The sequence below is a fragment of the Thamnophis elegans genome, chromosome 2, assembly GCF_009769535.1.
Source record: "Thamnophis elegans isolate rThaEle1 chromosome 2, rThaEle1.pri, whole genome shotgun sequence".
Taxonomy (NCBI): domain Eukaryota; kingdom Metazoa; phylum Chordata; class Lepidosauria; order Squamata; family Colubridae; genus Thamnophis; species Thamnophis elegans.
In genome coordinates, this window is record NC_045542.1 from 53,998,211 (window position 1) to 54,015,935 (window position 17,725).

General features: G+C 45.4%; 1 protein-coding gene across 5 annotated transcripts in view; it reads left to right on the plus strand.

Annotated features, from left to right (window-relative positions):
- Nucleotides 1-17,725, plus strand: part of LLGL2 (LLGL scribble cell polarity complex component 2) — an 84,986-nt gene that overhangs the window by 56,501 nt on the left and 10,760 nt on the right. For all 5 annotated transcript variants that reach the window (XM_032209435.1, XM_032209438.1, XM_032209437.1 and 2 more), the window contains 9 exons: nt 331-481; nt 1,028-1,132; nt 3,174-3,466; nt 4,938-5,076; nt 5,560-5,704; nt 7,096-7,212; nt 9,144-9,310; nt 15,349-15,610; nt 16,607-16,760. In XM_032209435.1, the coding sequence (XP_032065326.1) occupies nt 331-481; nt 1,028-1,132; nt 3,174-3,466; nt 4,938-5,076; nt 5,560-5,704; nt 7,096-7,212; nt 9,144-9,310; nt 15,349-15,610; nt 16,607-16,760 (1,533 nt within the window). The remainder of the gene's footprint in view (nt 1-330; nt 482-1,027; nt 1,133-3,173; nt 3,467-4,937; nt 5,077-5,559; nt 5,705-7,095; nt 7,213-9,143; nt 9,311-15,348; nt 15,611-16,606; nt 16,761-17,725) is intronic.

Consider the following 17,725-nt stretch of genomic DNA (forward strand, 5'->3'; position numbering starts at 1 on the left):
TTATGGATCCGAAGTCTAAATAGTCTGGAGACACCAAGTATGGAAAGGCTGCCCTACAATGTTTTGCCAAAACTGCTCTGAGGTGCATGCAGAGAGAGATCAGTGTGAAAAGGGAATTTTGCATAATGAAAGTTTTGTAAGCCTACATGACTAGCAAGAGGAAATTTAAATTACTTTTTGCCCCATTAATACTTAATATGTATTGACTAAAACGCTTCCACCAGGCTAGCTTTGATTATGGAGCAGCCAGTCATTCAGCATCTCTCAGGGAGAGATGGTATAAATCAGGGAGTGATTCTGGTATAACCTGCCTTTCTGCTTTGGGCTCAGGCACGAGGATGGCACAGTGCGCTTCTGGAATGCATCTGGTGTGTGTCTAAGCCTCCTGTATAAACTAAGCACAGTGAAGGTGTTTCTCACTGATGCAGATCTCAATGACAATATGCAGCTGGGAGAGGATGAATGGCCTCCACTGCGCAAGGTAAGCAGCCTTAACCGGCTGAGGTCAAAGCTTGTTCTATATTATGTACCGTATTTTTCGGACTATAAGGTGCACACACACACCAAAGGGGTTGAAATGTCTGTGCGTCTTATAGACCAAATACAGCCCTGGTTTTGGCCTCCCAAACACACACCCCTCCCCCGTGCATCCTGTTTTCGGTGAAAACGGGATGTGTGAAGGGTTTGGGAAGCCTGCAGAATGCTCCTGGGAGCTGGGGAGGGCAAAAATGGGACTCGTGAAGGGTTCCGGAGGCCAAAAATGGGCCTGTTTTTGCCGAAAACAGGATGCACAGAGGGTTTGGGAGGTCTGCAGAGTGCTCCTGGGGGCTGGGGAGGGTAAAAATGGGATACATAGAGGCCAAAACTATTTCTTCTTGTTTTCCTCTTCGAAATCTTTGTGTGTCTTATACTCCACTGCGTCTTATAGTCCAGAAAATACGGTACTTTCAAACAAGTGCTCTTTGCAATACTTTACTATATTTTTGTGCTCAGGTGGTATTTGATGTTTCTTCCTCTCCTGCATTAGGTTGGCTCCTTTGACCCTTACAGCGATGACCCCAGACTTGGAATCCAGAAGATCTTCTTATGCAAATACAGTGGATATTTAGCTGTAGCAGGGACAGCAGGACAGGTACTAATAGGATGAATATATATCAAAGAGATTTGTATGGGCTATTGTAGCTTAGAGACCCATGCTTTCACACTGATACAATTATCCTTCTTAATTAGACAGATCTGTTAGATCGTCTCTGTTATCCTAACAATTTCAGGGTTGGGGGAATTGGATGCAATCCAGCCTACTCAGATATTGTGTCCTTTCTGTGCTAATTCTGGCTAAAAAGTAGATTCTCAGACAATGGTCTCTTCACTGCACACTGGAGAAATAATTTCCAAACTCTAGCAAGCCATATCCCTTCCGCAGTCCTTCTGCATGCACTACACAAGTTTTGCTATTTCCTCAACATCTTGTGTTCCCAAATACAGCTACAATGCAGGTAATCCTCTCTTAATGACCCCATTTATGACCAGAATATTCATTACTAAATAAAGCGATTATTAGATGAAATATCACATGAATTGATCGCTTATCAACAGCAGTTTTGGTAATTCTGGTTGCGGTTCAGTAGGCTAGCACTATGCCATTGTTAGGTCAGGACCTCCTGCCTTGCCCTGCTCTGTTCATCTCCTCTTCAGCTACCACCGCACTTTTCTCCCTCAAATCTGTGCCCTTTTGACCTCTGTTTTCCATTGCTGCTGCCCCTGCCACCCCACCCCATCCCAGTACCTATTGACTTTCGTTAAAACCAAAATAAGGAAATAAAATAACCAGTATATAGTCATACCAAAACATGAAACATGATGGTGAATCCAACTAGCAACACATATATCACACACTCAACCAGAGGCACCATCCAGACTAGCCCAAAATGTGGGAGAAGATTGAAGCCTTTAAGGTCCTCCAGAACACAATCCAGATGAGAGTTTTCAGGAGAACCTCATTCCAGAGGGCAGGCACCAGGAGAGTGGAGGCACACTTCCATAATGCCAGTAGATGGCATTTTTTGATCAAAGAAATCCAAAAGAGATCAACTAGGCAGACGCCACAGGAGACGGCAAGGAAAATATCAAGTAGCCAATAGATGGCCTTTTTAAAAAAGAAATCAGGAATGCATCAACTGGGCTTTATGTCACGTATGTCATAGCTTATAACCAACACCTTGAGTTGCACCAAGAAGTTTACCAGCAACCAGTGCAGCTTGCAGAGTTAACCAGCCTATTTATTATTATGACTATTTAATTAATTAATTAATTAATTTATATTGCTGCCTATTCTCCCATGGCAACTCAAGGTGGCTTACAGTATATAAAACTTCATATAAAAACAATAAAACTAATAAAAGAGTCACATAATAACTTAATATAATAAAATCACACACACACACCCCTTCCTGGCAACAGAACCTCACACGAGCCATTTAATGGACTCCATCCCGCTCTGGGTTCCACAGGCCAACTGGCAGAAGCAGGTCTTCAGTCTTTATTTCTCACACTTAACGACCATTGCAGCATTCCTATAGCAGTCATGTGATCAAAATTTTGATGCTTGTCAACTGATTCATATTTATGACGGTTGTAGTGTTCCATGGTCATGTGCTCCTCTTTTGCAACCTTCTAAGGAGCAAAGTCAATCTGGGGAAGCCAGATTTACTTAAAATTATGTCTCTAACGTAACATCTTCACTGATTCACTTAACAATTATGGCAAGAAAAGTGGTGAAAGGGGACAAGGTTCATTTAACAAATTGTTCACTTAGCATCAGAAATTTTGGGCTCAACTATGGTGTAAGTGGAGGACTACCTATAGTCACTTTACTACCAGATAAGGCTTACATGTTGCTTCTACTTTATTTGGACTCTTTGGATGTTAAAGCAACATCCTTTTGTTGGATTATGTCCCAAAATAAATGTGATGGTTGGAATTCCCTGCTCCTACAGAGGAACATGAAAACAAAGCAGTCTGAAAATAAATGAAATAATTGTTTTGCGCTGGTAAAAGCCCAAATGGGAAAGTGTATTTATTTTGGATTAAATGCTAGTGCAAATAATGTGGGATTTGCAGTATCGAGATTTCACAGAGCAGATTTCTGAATGGAATGTATCTCTTATCTGAAGGTCCTTGTCATGGAACTGAATGATGAAGAAGCAGAACAGGGGATTGAACACGCAGAAGCAGACTTTCTCCAGGACCAAGAAGGCTACAAGTGGAAGGGCCATGAACGTCTGAAAACCAGGGATGGGCCTGTCCAATTTGAGCCTGGCTTTCAGCCCTTTGTCTTGGTCCAATGTCAGCCTCCGGCAGTGGTCACATCACTGGCCCTTCATTCAGAATGGAAACTTGTGGCCTTTGGTACAAGCCATGGATTTGGACTGTTTGATCATCAGCAGAAGCGGCTGGTTTTTGTGAAGTAAGTTACTTTTTGGGAAAGATGATGTTTAAAAGAAGGCTTATGCGACATGTTTGGTATACAGTTTGTAAAGTTTTTCTGTTTTCAATTGTATTTTTTGTATTGTATTTTTTGACATAATAAAGTGGAGGTTTTGCAATGAAATCCAACTGGCTTAGGTCACCGAGTCCCAAGTTTTTTTACATTCCTGGAGCTCTTCCAAGCTGCACCGCCCTGGTTGCTGTTAATTCGGAAGTGAGAAGAAAGACTTAAAAGTTTAACATAACTATGAAAACGAAAAGGCCATCCTGTAAAACCCACTGATAATCCTGTTGCTATCATAAATGGGTACTATGCAGCCTTGCTTGGTTAGCATTGCTGTACCTCAGGGGTGTTAAACTCACTTCATCTTGAAGGCATCACATGACATATGGGCCCTTTTTTCTCCATTGCTAAACCGGGTATGGGCGTGGCCAGAACGTGACGCATCTGGCCCACAGGCTAGGAGTTTGATAATCCTGCTCCACCTACTTCGATCTTAGTTTCCCCAAACTTTAAATGTAACTACTAGCCATCAAAACATTGCTTACTCCTGATTTAAGTAAATCATTATCCTCCTCATTATCTGTTAAGTTGTAACTTGTTTTGAACATCTGAAGAACGATAGGAAAAGTATCAGGGGTATGTCTGCATAATTAGATGGAATTTTCTGGGCAAACTATTGAGAAGAATCCTGGTTCCCTAAATTCTACCCAAAAGAAGCTTAAGCTCCTTTTGAACATTCTAGAACAGGGGTGTCAAACTCGATTTCATTTAGGGCCACATAAGGGTTGTGTTTGACCTTGGGGGGGCTGGGTTGGCCATGGCCAGCTCAACCTCACTCGTGTTGGGGGTGCCTGTGGTGGCCTGAGCTGCACGTAGCCCTCCTGAGCTTTGTTTTCGCTGGCAGAAGCAATGTGGGCTGGTCCTTCATTGTTTTCAGGGCAGCCCTGCGGGCCAGATCTAAGCATCCCATGGGCCAAATCCGGCCCCCAGGCCTTGAGTTTGACACCCCCGTTCTAGAACATAGCAGAGTAGGTGGAAACTATGCTGCTTCTCACTGTTTCTCTGGGAAAATAAAAGCAAAGCCCTTCTGACTGATAGGTGAGAAGGAGTTGACAGAAGGATTCTTCAGGAATTTAGGATTGGTGTTCCATTAGAAGGATAAGGATCACCAAGATAACTTACCATAAATATTAACCAGCTACATAATTTTAAAATACCAGGTTAATATGGCTTGGAAACTATTCTATCACGTTGATTGACAGAAATCCACAAGTAACTATTGAAAGGCTCTTGATAGGGCTTCTAATATTTTGCAGCATGTTGGTTGTAAAGAATGGCCAATGTAGGCATCTAGTGAAGTATATGAAGTGCACAGTTTAGTATTTTGAATGAAAGAAATGTCATAATGCCTTGGTATTAGACCACATGTCTACTGGCTTCATTCTAGGTGCACCCTCCATCCTAGTGATCACCTGGCCTTGGAAGGCCCACTTTCCAGGGTGAAGTCCTTAAAGAAGTCTCTCCGTCAGTCCTTCCGTAGGATACGAAGGAGCAGAGTCTCAAATCAGAAGCGGCAAACTGCCCAGGTGAGGCAATGCGTTCTTTGACTTCACATGTTTGTTAACATCCTTTTTTTAAAATGACAAGTCAGTGGTGCTGGATCTTGATATTGCCTTCCATGGCACTGACATGTTGCAAGAAGAAAAGAATGAGATTCAAATAAGAGTGCTGCTTTTGAGTGAAGACAACTTGGGCTCTTGGATTAGTAGAAAGGAAAAATTATTTCTTTCCCTTCTGCAATTTTAAACAAATGCATGCACTCCAAATCTAGTCCATTCATAAGCCTTCAATTTATTACAGCAGGAATCTGATACTCAGCTTATTACCCATTCATTTTATAAGACCCATTTGATTCTTTTACAAGGGTTCTATGTGTTTGTTTTCAATTAACTGCTAAATTAGTAAAAGTGGAGTAGCAACATCATAATCTGAACAGTTTTGCTTGTTTGAGATCTGCAAAGGGTGATGATATTCAATGGTTGCCTGTTTTATTTCATGGGACAATGCAGGAGGGAATTTCCAGGCATCATCGTGATGCATTACAAGAAATTGAATTAGCTCCAGTCCAACGAAAGATTGAAGCACGATCAGCAGAGGACTCTTTCACGGGCTTTGTGCGCACCTTATATTTTGCTGACACCTTCCTAAGAGACAGTAAGTAAGAAATACTTCACTTTTGAGGACTTGCCATGTGTCCCATTGCTCAGAGAACAAATAATGGTTAGTAGAGAGTATTTATCACCATTATTGGCTAGAATCTAACTCTCCACCAATGCCTACAAAATACACACACATGTGTGGATTTTTTGATTCTTTATAACTCATCACTACAATTGGTTGGAAACAATTAGGATTTCTGACATTAATGAAATATGTTCTCTTCTAGATAAAGGTTTTAGAAAGTGACTCTTCCAAATATTTCAACAGGTTTATTTGTTTGTTTTGGATCAGGAAATGTTTGTCAAGAGGAAAAGAACACACTGCACCCCTTTAATGAATGTGAACAGCAGCATATGCACATTGATCCATGCACTTAAATCCTTACACTAAATATTAAATCACCTGGAACAGGTTGCAATAGCACTTAGGCTTATATACCGCTTCACAGTGCTTTGCAGCTCTCTCTGAGAGGTTTACAGTGTCATCCTATTGATCCCAAGGTTGGTTCTCATTTTACCAACCTCGAAAGGATGGAAGGCTGAGTCAACCTTGAGTCAGTGAGAATCGAACTGCTGGCAGCTGGCAGCCAGCAGAAGTAGCCTGCAGTACTGCATTCTAACCACTACACTCACTATGGCTCAGGTATGCATCTTGAATAAATGGCGACCACTGATCAATGGATCAGTGATCACCACTTATTCAAGTTGCATAATTTCTAGAGCAGGGGTGTGAAACTCGTGGCCTGTAAAACCCTCATTTTAGCAAAGGGGGGAAAGTCACGTTACAATGCTAGTTTGAAACCCCTGTACTAGAGTAATTTTTTAGAACTTGGATAACAAATCACACTAAGAAAAGTGTGAGGAAGGCATTTGTGACAATCAAGTTTTGGGCTTTTTAATTTAGGGAAAAATGGCATGCTTGTATAAACTTTTAGAAACCACATGCAGTGTGAAAAAAGGGCTACATGATGGCTTTCCCCATAGTATACAGAAGAAAATAATACCTCTTGGATTCAGAGGCTGCACTATTAGAGTTGTTGTACAACAAATGTTAAAAAAAGGAAATATGTTGCTGGATTAGGCACATTTTAGGGCTGTTTTGATATACAGACTCATAATTGTTTTCATTTTTTCAGTCTCTTCACATTGTCACAAATGCTAGGAATGTAAATATTTTTAAAGAAAGCATTAACCCACATTATTCATAATGTGTTTGAGCTGGACTGAACTGGACTGAGTCAGAGAAGTTCTGTACTTATACAGAAAAGATTGATGCTTATATTGGAGATCTGAGCCCAGTGTGAACAAAACAAAATGAAAACCATTGTTTTTCATCACTTGTTATGCATGAGAATTCCACTCATGAGTTCTGTTACTTCTTTTCAGGTTCTCGGCACAGCCCTTCTTTGTGGGCAGGTACTAATGGGGGCACAGTGTATGCCTTCTGCTTGCGCATTCCTCCAGCAGAGAGAAGAATGGATGAGCCTGTGAGAGCAGAGCAGGGTGAGTGAAACACATTGATAAACTGCATTTAGGGTTGAGGATGTGATGATTGTATCCATTCTATCAGAAAGAACTGGCTCATGATTTTTTCATAGATGATAAATGGTCTTGATGAGTTCATAGTGTAACAGAAAATCAGAAAATGACTTGGGTGGGTATATTACCAGCCTTAGATATTTGGTGAATGGATGTGCTACACCATTTATACATGGTGTAGTGTTCTGAGCTGCAGAGACCCATGGAGATGGCTATAAGGTTTATGCAAGCAACATTCACACAGTGTGCAAAAGAGACTATCAACAAGTTAAAAAACAAAAAGGCCAAAGTGCATCTCCACCAGCAACCAACATCCACATGAGCATAGAGTAGCACCAAGATTAACATCAAACCAACAGTCAAGAAGAAATCAAGGAACTGCCAAATAAGCTAACATTCAACAGTCTAACCAAAAACCCACCAAGATCACTCCCACCAACAATGATGGGGCAAGCCACTAGAATATCAACTGAGGGCAACTTCCACTCAGGTAGCACTGATGATGTTACCTAGTTTTGGTAATGAAATATCTGGAAAACAAATCGAGCTCAGAGAGCAACAAGGACCCCTCATTATCCCCTCATGTTTCCACATCAATTATCAAATTTCTTTTCAACCATAGTTTTTTCTATTTTTGCAATTGCCTGCAAGGGAAGTATGATTGTGAGAAAGTAACTAGACAAGGAAATTAGAAATTTCCATTCTCCATTCATAGTCTAAAGCCACATTAGCTCTTCTTGTATTTCATCTGAGTCATGATGAAATCATTAAGGCACTAACAATGCATGCAAAACAAGGGAGCTGTGTTCTATCAGGAAATTAATTAAGTTAGCTAAAGAATGATTTTTTTCTTGCATAACACCTGACGCTACAGTTCTAATAAGCCATGAGCTAAACCAATTATAAAAAGCTAAGGATATACAAAAAGCAGCTTAGGAAACATCACAATAGAGTGAGCAGTAATAGTGACAATGAAAATATCATAAAAGCAATATAATAAAGGAAAAAACACAAAACTGGACACAAATGAAATACAGGAAGGTAAGGTGGAAAAAAGAAGTGTTGAAAATAAAATGCAGATAGAAGATTTCACTGAGATTTACAGTCACAAAGGAAAAGTAGACAAAGGGGGACATCTCCAAAAAAAAAAAAGAAACCCCAAAATAGTAATGAAAGGAGAACAGGGAAAAACCTGGGGAAAGTTACTAGAACAATAAGAGTAAATACTCTGAAGAAAAGATACAATAACCACAAAAATAGGGGAAAGAAAAAGAAGAAGTTAGGGAAAAGGGGGAGAAGAAGGAAAAGAATTAAAACTGGGATTTTTGGGAGCCCAAGTGAAAATGGTTTTAAAAGAGGAAGAAGGGAAAAAGAGTTACTTTAGAGACTAAAGAGAATAGTAGTAAGATTATTATTGTTACGTAACTAATTAAGACATAAAGAAATGATAGTATATTCCTAATGGTAGAAAAAAATTGTAAATAAATGCTCTCTATGCTTACATTGAATTAGAGGATGTATGCTGTTTATAACAAAATATACCAATGGAGAAAATAAGAAATGAAAATTTGGTGTAACTTTGAAGGGGTAATTGAAGTTATTGTTTATGTATTAAGAAAAAATAACTATAAAGATGGAAAATAATATAAGAGAATAATTTGGCGGAAAATGAAAACAAAATTATGATGTAAAAAGGAGTATGTAATTTAGAGAATGTAAAAGAAAAGACCCGGACAACTCTTTGTTCCTATAATATGTATAATTTGTATTAAAAAAATAAAAAGAAACACAAGCCAAAAAACACATCCCAAAACAAAGCAGCTTCTTCTTCACCAATGTTTTGGATCTAGATCTTGCCTTATTTCTCTGTGCATTTTCTCTTCCTGTTTCTTTAGCCAAAGAGATCCAGCTAATGCATAGAGCTCCAGTTATTGGCATTATTATTCTGGATGGCCAAAGCACTCCTCTTCCTGAACCACTTGAAGTAGCACATGACCTCTCCAAAAGTCCCAACATGCAAGGTTGTCACCAGCTTCTTGTAGTGTCTGAAGAACAACTTAAGGTAACAGGGTTCTCTGTATGTAAGGTTTTGTACACTGTGTGAATGTGTGATGCTCTGTGGAATGCAGTGTTCAAAGAACATCTGGAAATAAGGTGTTAACTCCCTTGCCTTTTCCTTGCTTTCAAGAGGCATTTAGTGACATGTATTACTAAAAACAAGGCTGCCCAGAGTTGAAGAAGCATCCCATAAATTAGGAAGGTTGATTTGCATATGGCAGAAATTCCCAATTTTGTCTCGTCATGCATTCTCAACATGTGTGACTTCTACACAGGGGGAAGAAAAGCTGAGTCATCGTTGTTATCTTCATTCCACCATCATCCAAAATAATTTTAGAGAAGGGATGGAATATTGGGAGCCTAAATTGAGCAGAGTCTCCATTAAAATAGGAGGATCTGTGCTGTGGGTAATTGGCAGTTGGTCTTACCTGAACTGTATGTTTCAGAGAAGGTGTGAGAGGAGTAACAGCTGGGTATTAACCAAGCCCTTTTGCCCTGGAGTCTGAGGATAATCTTTTGAAGCCACACCTCTGATCCTCCTCTTGCTCTCCCAGCCCTGGAAGGAAAGAACAACACAACAGCACAAGCACCTATCCTTCCTATTGACCCTGAATGACCACTGAGCTAGCTCAGGCCCCTGGCACAGGGCACCCTAAACAGGGGGGGGGGGAAGTGACTCCTCCCACACCTTCTCTGAAACATACAGTTCAGATAAGACCAACTGCCAGTTTCCAGAGTGAGGTGTGGGAGGAGTAACAGCTGGGACATACCAAAGCTAGATGTCCTAGGGAGGGATCATTGGGCCTGAGCCCCTCGAGAGTCTAGGACTCCCTGCAGAACCCTCCTACCGAAGGCTGCCTCTGTGTAGGCGTAGGCATCTAGACGGTAATGTCTAATGAATGGTGAAGGAGACGCTCAGGCGGCGGCCCGGCAGATCTCCTCTATGGGAGCCTGGGTGGCCCAGGCTGCTGAGGTGGCCGCACTTCTGGTGGAGTGCGCTGTGATGCCCTCTGGAACCTGAATTCCCCATGCCTCGTAGGCCTGTGAAATGGCCGCCCTGATCCACCTGCTAATGGTGGCCGGGGAAACCTTAGCGCCTCTGGTGGAAGGTTGATATGACACGAAGAGGGCTTCTGAACGCCTAAAGGGAGCCGTGCGCTTAAGGTAAATGCGCAAGGCTCTTCTGACGTCCAACCTGTGCCAAGATCTTTCCCTATCGCTGGAGGGCTGTGGACAGAAGTCCGGCAGGACTATCTCTAGAGCCCTGTGGAAGGGGGAATTGACCTTGTGCATGAACGCGGGGTCCAATCTGAGGATTACCTGGTTCTCTAGGAATGTGCAGAGGTCCGCTCTGCTGGAGAGAGCGTTGATCTCAGAAACTCTCCTGGCCAAGGTGATGGTGACCAGGAAGACGACCTTAAGGGTCAGAAATTGAAGGGATACATCCCTCAAGGGTCCGAACGGTGCCTCCGTCAAGGCCTGGAGGACCGTAGGTAGGTCCCAGGAAGGGAATCGATGGACCGCTGGGGGTTTCAGATTCGCCGCTCCCTTGAGGAAGCGCCTGAGGACCGGATGTTGGGATAAGGGTGGAGCGTCCACCCCCCCCACCCAACCCCCAGGATGGTGGAAAGGGCTGAGACCTGTCTCCTAAGAGTGCTGGGGGCGAGGCCCTTCTCCAAACCTTCCTGCAGGAAGTCCAGGACCTGAGGTACTGAGGCCGAGGCAGGCTGAATGTCCCTTGCTTTACACCAGTCAGCAAAGGCCACCCAGGAGGCGTTGTAAATGCGGGTGGTAGATTGCCTCCTGGACGCCTCGACGGTCCTAATGACCTTGGAGGAAAATTGGGCCTCTCTTAGCTGCTCCCGCTCAATCGCCAGGCGGTCAGATGGAGCCACTCCGGATCCGGATGCTCCAGAGACCCCTAATGTAGAGACACCTCCCCTGGAGGGATCCGCCAATGGGGAGCTGAGGACAGTTCCACCAAGTCTGCTAACCAGGGACAGCGTGGCCAGAAGGGAGCCAGTAGAATCATCTCTGCCCCCTCTGACACGAGCCTCCTGAGAACCCCAGGAATGAGGGGAAGGGGGGCGAATGTGTAAAGTAGACCTGGTGGCCATCTGCAGCGGAGGGCATCCGTGTCCATGGTTCCTCTGGAGGAAAACCTCGCTATGAAGTTCGGCAGCTGGGCATTCGTTGGAGTTGCAAAGAGATCCACCGTCGGTTGTCCGAACCTTTCGCAGATCCGCTGGAAGACGCTGAGGTAGAGCTGCCACTCTCCGTTGTCGACCGTCTCCCTGCTGAGCCAATCTGCTTGCTGGTTCTCGGTCCCGGAGATTTGTTCCGCTCTGATGGACTGGAGATGTGTCTCTGCCCAGTTGCCTAATTGGAGGGCCTCGTCGCGAAGGGCCTTGGAGTGAGTGCCCCCTTGCCTGTTCACGTGGGCCTTGGCTGCCACGTTGTCCGTCAGGACCAGGATGTGGTGACCGGTGACTCTGGTCTTGAAGTGTTGTAGGGCTAGGTGGATGGCTCTGAGCTCCAACCAGTTGATGTTGTTGCGCAGATCTGTTGGAGTCCAGCGTCCCTGGGCTATCTGAGCTTCCAGGTGTGCTCCCCAGACTACCCTGGAATTGAGTTGTTTAAGATCCAGGATAGCTCTCCACCCTCCTGAGCTCTTGGGGACCAGAAACAGGTTAGAATAGAAACCGGAACCTCTCTCCCCCTCTGGGACTTCTTCAATGGCCTTGATAGTTTGAAGTTTAATAACATTTGTATGCCGCCCAATCCCATGGGACTCTGGGCGGCTCACAATACTGTAAATAAAAATTAAAAAGAGGAAAGAAAAGATAGATTTAAAAAACACATCATGCACTCCATTCTGAGTGGGGCTGGATATCCAGAAGGTGTTCGATGGCCTTAGCCTTAAGTGCCCGTTTGGCCGGATCAGCAGAGGAGGTGAAGGTGCAGAACCTGTTAGGGGGTTGCGAGCGGAACTCCAGGTGTAACCCAAGCTTAACCGTCTGGAGGACCCACTCGTCAAAGGTGATGCGTTCCCAGGCATCCGCGAAAAGGGTGAGGCGACCGCCAATGGGGTGATCCGAGGCTAGATCACTTGAACCTGCGGAATGGGCGACCACCTCCTCCTCGAAAGGGCCGCTTGCCCTGCTGCTGGCCCCTGAATCTGTCCCTAAAAAACTGCCTGTCCCCCTGTCTGTGGAACCTGGGGGGTTGGTACCTATGAGACTGAGCCTCCAAATCAGGCTGGCGGAAGGATGTTCTCCTGGGGTAGGGGGCGTGTTGGTTATCCGACCGTCTGGTTGTGGCTGGGAGGACCTTCTTCTTGTTTTTGTCCTCCACCAGAAGCGGGTCCAGCGAGGCGCCGAACAGCTTGTCTCCGACGTAGTCTGCTCCTGTAAGGTGCCATTTGGCTCAGGACTCCGCCTGCCAGTGGCGCAACCACAGTAAGCGCCTGGACGCCACAGAGGAAGCTCGGGATGCATACTTAACTGCATCCAGGGTGGCGTCCGCAGAGAATTGTGTGGCTGCCAGCACCTTCGAAATGGCTTGCAGCAGTCGCACCTCCATGGCCGGTGTTCTATCTCTCAGCTCTTCCAGCCACAACACCGTGGATCTGTTAAAAAAGGAAGCAGAAGCGGCCGCCCTAATGGCCCAGGTTATTGCCTGAAATGTTTTATGTATCACGGTTTCCGCCCTCTTATCCTCTGACTTAAGGCAGTTTGCAATGTCTCCCGTCACCACGGATGAGGCTGAGGCTAGAGGGGCGATCGGGTTGTCCACCTCCGGGAGCTGGAGTGCCTGGTCAAAGGTGGGGTTGAGGTTATAGAACCTCCGCTCATTGCCCCCCGGGTTGGGGAAGGACCCTGGTTTAACCCACTGAGATTTTAGGACCTCCATGAACATCTCTGGAGTTGGAATCTCCTCCTTTTTTATCGGGGGTCTATGAAAGGGGCCCTTTTTCCTCCCCTTACTGGTGCTAGGTGTGGCAATGGTCGGCCTGGGTTCTGGAGGGGGATCCAGGTCCGCAGGTCCGGAGTAGGGAACTAAATAAGGAGGGGGGAAACAGGCACGTGATGTTGGGGGCCTCTGTAGACTGAGCATCCTCATCCTCAGAGAACCCCACGTCTTTCAGCTCCCCTTCTTCTAAATCTGAGGGTTCACTGGCAGCGGAGGGAGAAGGGGACCTGTGCTCTCTGGCCACAGAGACTCTGGGAAGAGTCTGATGATCTCTGAGCTGGTCCCGGGATGATCCCTGTTGTGAGGCCTGGGGTTGGTGCTGCATCCCAGCAGCCATCACTTGAGTTAAGGCCCTGGCTAAAACCTCCTGGAAACTCTCAGTTAGCTCTGGTAGGGCAGGGCGGAGTTCTGGAGGTTGCAGGTGATCCCTTGCCTCTGGTGAACTTGGTGCCAGTCTGGGCCTAGCTAGGCTGGAAACCTTGCGACCAAAGGGATCCCTCCCTCATTTCAGAGGAATGAGCAGGCGAAAGGGGGGGGCGAAATGGAGCTACGCCTTCTGCCTGAGCTCCTGGGGGAGCCAGGAGGGGACTCCTGGGCCTCTGCCAGTGCAAGGAGCCTGCAGGGGGAGCGTGACCTAGAAGGCGATGGGCTGATGGTCACCCTAAATCTCCTAGATGAGGCCCTGGTAGCTCTGCCTCCTTTAGGGCGTGTCTCCTTAGTGGATGCCCTGGAGGTGTCCTTCCTGGTGGGAGACCTCCCTCTGGTGGCCTGGGAAGCTCCCCTGGAGGTCCCTTCGGCTGGATCTGGGGCCCCTAGGGATCTCTGTCCAGCATCCCCGCTCCTCGCCGCGTCCGCCTTGCACTTACTCTTTTTCCCGCTCATCTCTCCTCTCTCTGCCGGCTCAGCTGCTTCTTCTTCTTCCAGCCGCCGATCCGCGGCTCGAGCGCTGTCCTGCACCGAATTCAGGCCCCTCTGCGGATCCACCGGCAGAGTGGGGGCCGCTCTAGGCCTCTTCTGGCCTCCTCGGTGCTTCTTGAGCGCTCCCGGCTACCGTAGATGATTGCTGGTCATGTGCTCAGCCATGTGCTCCTATTCAAAATGGCGGCCGCCGGCTTGCGACCCGAGCCTCTCTGAAGCTGGAGAGCGCTGGGGCGATCCTCTGTGGATCCCCGGTCCTCCGGAGTCCTAATCGGGTGGCTGAAGTGCGAAGGCCTCTCCACGCACTCCGATCGGTGCGGAGGCTTCCTCTCCTCTTACGCGACCGTCCAGCCACTTGGGGAGCGTGCGCGTGCTAGCAGGGCCTTTGCTAGCAGCGCTGAGCACGTTGGAGGAGAGATGCAGTGCTGGATCTTCTTGGTGAGAGGAAAAAAATTGCTAGAGAAAAAAACCTACACTAGAAAAACCTCTAGATTTCCAAAGTGAGGGAGAGTCAGAAAACACTCCTTCTGGGCTGGAGTCTGAGGTTAATCTGGGAGAGCAAGAGGAGGATCAGAGGCGTGGCTTCAAAAGATTATCCTCAGACTCCAGGGCAAAAGGGCTTGGTTAATACCCAGCTGTTACACCTCACTCTGGAAACTGCCCTATGCTTCTGGAAGTTGAAGAGAACAATTGCTTGAAAAGCAGGAGTACAAACAGAGCCAGTAGACGCAACCCTCCCTTGCTTCTCCCCCAGCTACAGAATACCTAAACATTGTTTCATCACTTCTAGCTCTTCACTTGACACCTTTTCCCAATTTATATTTGGTTTGCTGGCTTCTTAAAAAGAAACCAAATCAGGCTCAAGTTGAAGACTTGCTCCTGCTAGCAAATAAGTGTACTCCGTTTCCTGATTTTGTTTGTAGAAAAATATTTGCAAGTGGTGAGAGTCAGATCCTGGCCATGTAGAAAATTCATTCATTGCTTTCTGTGGCTTGAGGCAGAAAATCATTGCTTAAAAAAACAACAACCAGGCTCTTTTGCTAGTGAAGGAGGGAAATGCTGCACTTTTCTCATTACAGGTTGACTGGCAGAAGCTTTGATGTAATTCTTCCACTCAGGAAGGGAAATGATAGAATTTGTTCATGTTGGCAGGTTTTCACTTTGCCCAAAGTCATCTCCAAACTGAAGTTGAAACTTACAGCACTGGAAGGCTCCCGGGTGCGAAAAGTGTCCGTTGCCAACTTTGTCAGCTCTAAGACCGAGCATAGTGAGAATGACTTGGCTGTCCTGACAAATCAGGGAGACATCCAGATTATCTCTCTGCCTTCACTTAAAATCCAAGCCCGTTATCCCTGTATTCGCAAGGAGGATGTGAGTGGCATTGCTTCCTGTGTATTCACCCGATATGGACAAGGTAATATGGGGATCATCCATGCGTTACCGTACTTTGGTGTGCTAGGCCTTTGAAACTTTTGAGCCTCAAGTTGAGAGCATAGAGATGTTTTGTCTTTGTACTTATAATACTAGGAAGGCTAAGGAAGAAGACTGGGTTGGGGAAATGGGGAAGAATCATCTCCTTTTGTACCGAAACCAAAATTTTGCTTAAACTGGTCTATTAGTAAAGTGCTCTCTACTTTGATATTTGGAGGGACGCAGTGGCTCAGTGGCTAAGAGGCTGAGCTTGTCGATCAGAAAGGTCGGCTGTTCGACAGTTCAAATCCCTAGTGCTGCGTAATGGAATGAGTTCCTGTTACTTGTCCCAGCTTCTGCCAATCTAGCAGTTCGAAAGCATGTAAAAATGCAAGTAGAAAAATAGGAACCACCTTTGGTGGGAAAGTATCAGCGTTCCGTGCATCTTTGGCATTGCGGCCACATGACCACGGAGACGTCTTTGGACAGCACTGGCTCTTCGGCTTTGAAACGGAGATGAGCACTGCCCCCTAGAGTTGGGAACGACTAGCACATATGTGCAAGGGGAGCCTTTACCTGACCTTTATCTTACTTTAACATTTGCACAAAAGTGCCTTTATGAGGTAACAGCCTAAGGAATCAATATCCATATCCTAGTTGCAATTTTTCATCCTTAGGACTTTTTAAAAAAACATATCCATCCAAAAAAGAGTTAGATACTTTATTGGGATCTCCAGTAATAAAATCAAACTAATCAGTTCAGATGCGACACCGGACGTTGATCATGTAGTCAGCTCTGTATGTTTGTTCTGAATTTAAATCAGCTTTGCTCACGTGCACTTATTTCCAAATAAAGGGATATTTACAGCCTCCATGTATGTTTGTAACCTTAATCTGTTTAGAAGGGAGAATGTGCATATGTAGGACTTTGGGAAACAGGACCCCCCTTGCATAATATCTATCCCTACTCAACTGGCTGTTTCTCCATCATTCCCTTCAGGGTTCTATCTCATCTCCCCATCAGAATTTGAAAGATTTTCCCTTTCGCCAAAGTGGCTGGTGGAACCTCGATGTCTTGTGAAAGCATTGGAAAACAGAGAAAACAGCCACGGGCACAGCACATCTAGCACAGAAAGGACTTCAAAGAAATCAAAGTATGTCTGTCAGAGTTTCTGTCAGTCAAGTCAAGTATCCATTTTGTAACACTTACGAAGTGTAACTTATGTGACAGTATGGTTGATAATTTTAATTTTCTTGTTTTGTGGTTGAAGAACCCAAATCTTTAGGGATCCTGCCCAGTGTTGAACAATACCATGATAATATTGCATATGCAGTCATATTACTATAATTTTTGGAATGTATAATTCACAGAACTATGAAAAGACCAGTGGTGAAATTCAATTTTTTTTACTACCGATTCTGTGGGCATGGCTTGGTTGGCGTGGCAGGGGAAGGTTACTGTAAAATCTCCATTCCTTCCCCACTCCTGGGGGAAGGATACTGTAAAATCTCCATTCCCTTCCCACTCCAGGGGAAGGATACTGCAAAATCCCCATTCCCTTCCCACTCCCTGGGGAAAGATATTGCAAAATCTCCATTCCCTCCCAACTCAAGGGGAAGGATATTGCAAAATCTCCATTCCCTCCCCACTCCAGGGGAAGGATACTGCAAAATCTCCATCCCCTCCCCACTCCAGGGGAAGGATACTGCAAAATCTCCATTCCCTCCCCACTCAAGGGGAAGGATATTGCAAAATCTCCATTCCCTCCCCACTCCCTGGGGAAAGATATTGCAAAATCTCCATTCCCTCCCCACTCCAGGGGAAGGATACTGTAAAATCGCCATTCGCTTCCCACTCCAGGGGAAGGATACTGCAAAATCTCCATCCCCTCCCCACTCCGGGGCCAGCCAGAGGTGGTATTTGCCGGTTCTCTGAACTACTCAAATTTTCCACAACCGGAAAACCTCCTGAATTTTACCCCTGGGGAAGACCTATCTCCAAAAGAGATCCATGTCTGATGTGGAAAAGATTTGAATAGATGTTGTTCTTTACTCTGTATAAGAGCTTAATGTGTCAATGTGTCTGCTTGTCCCCTGGTGTCCAATCAATTGATTTATA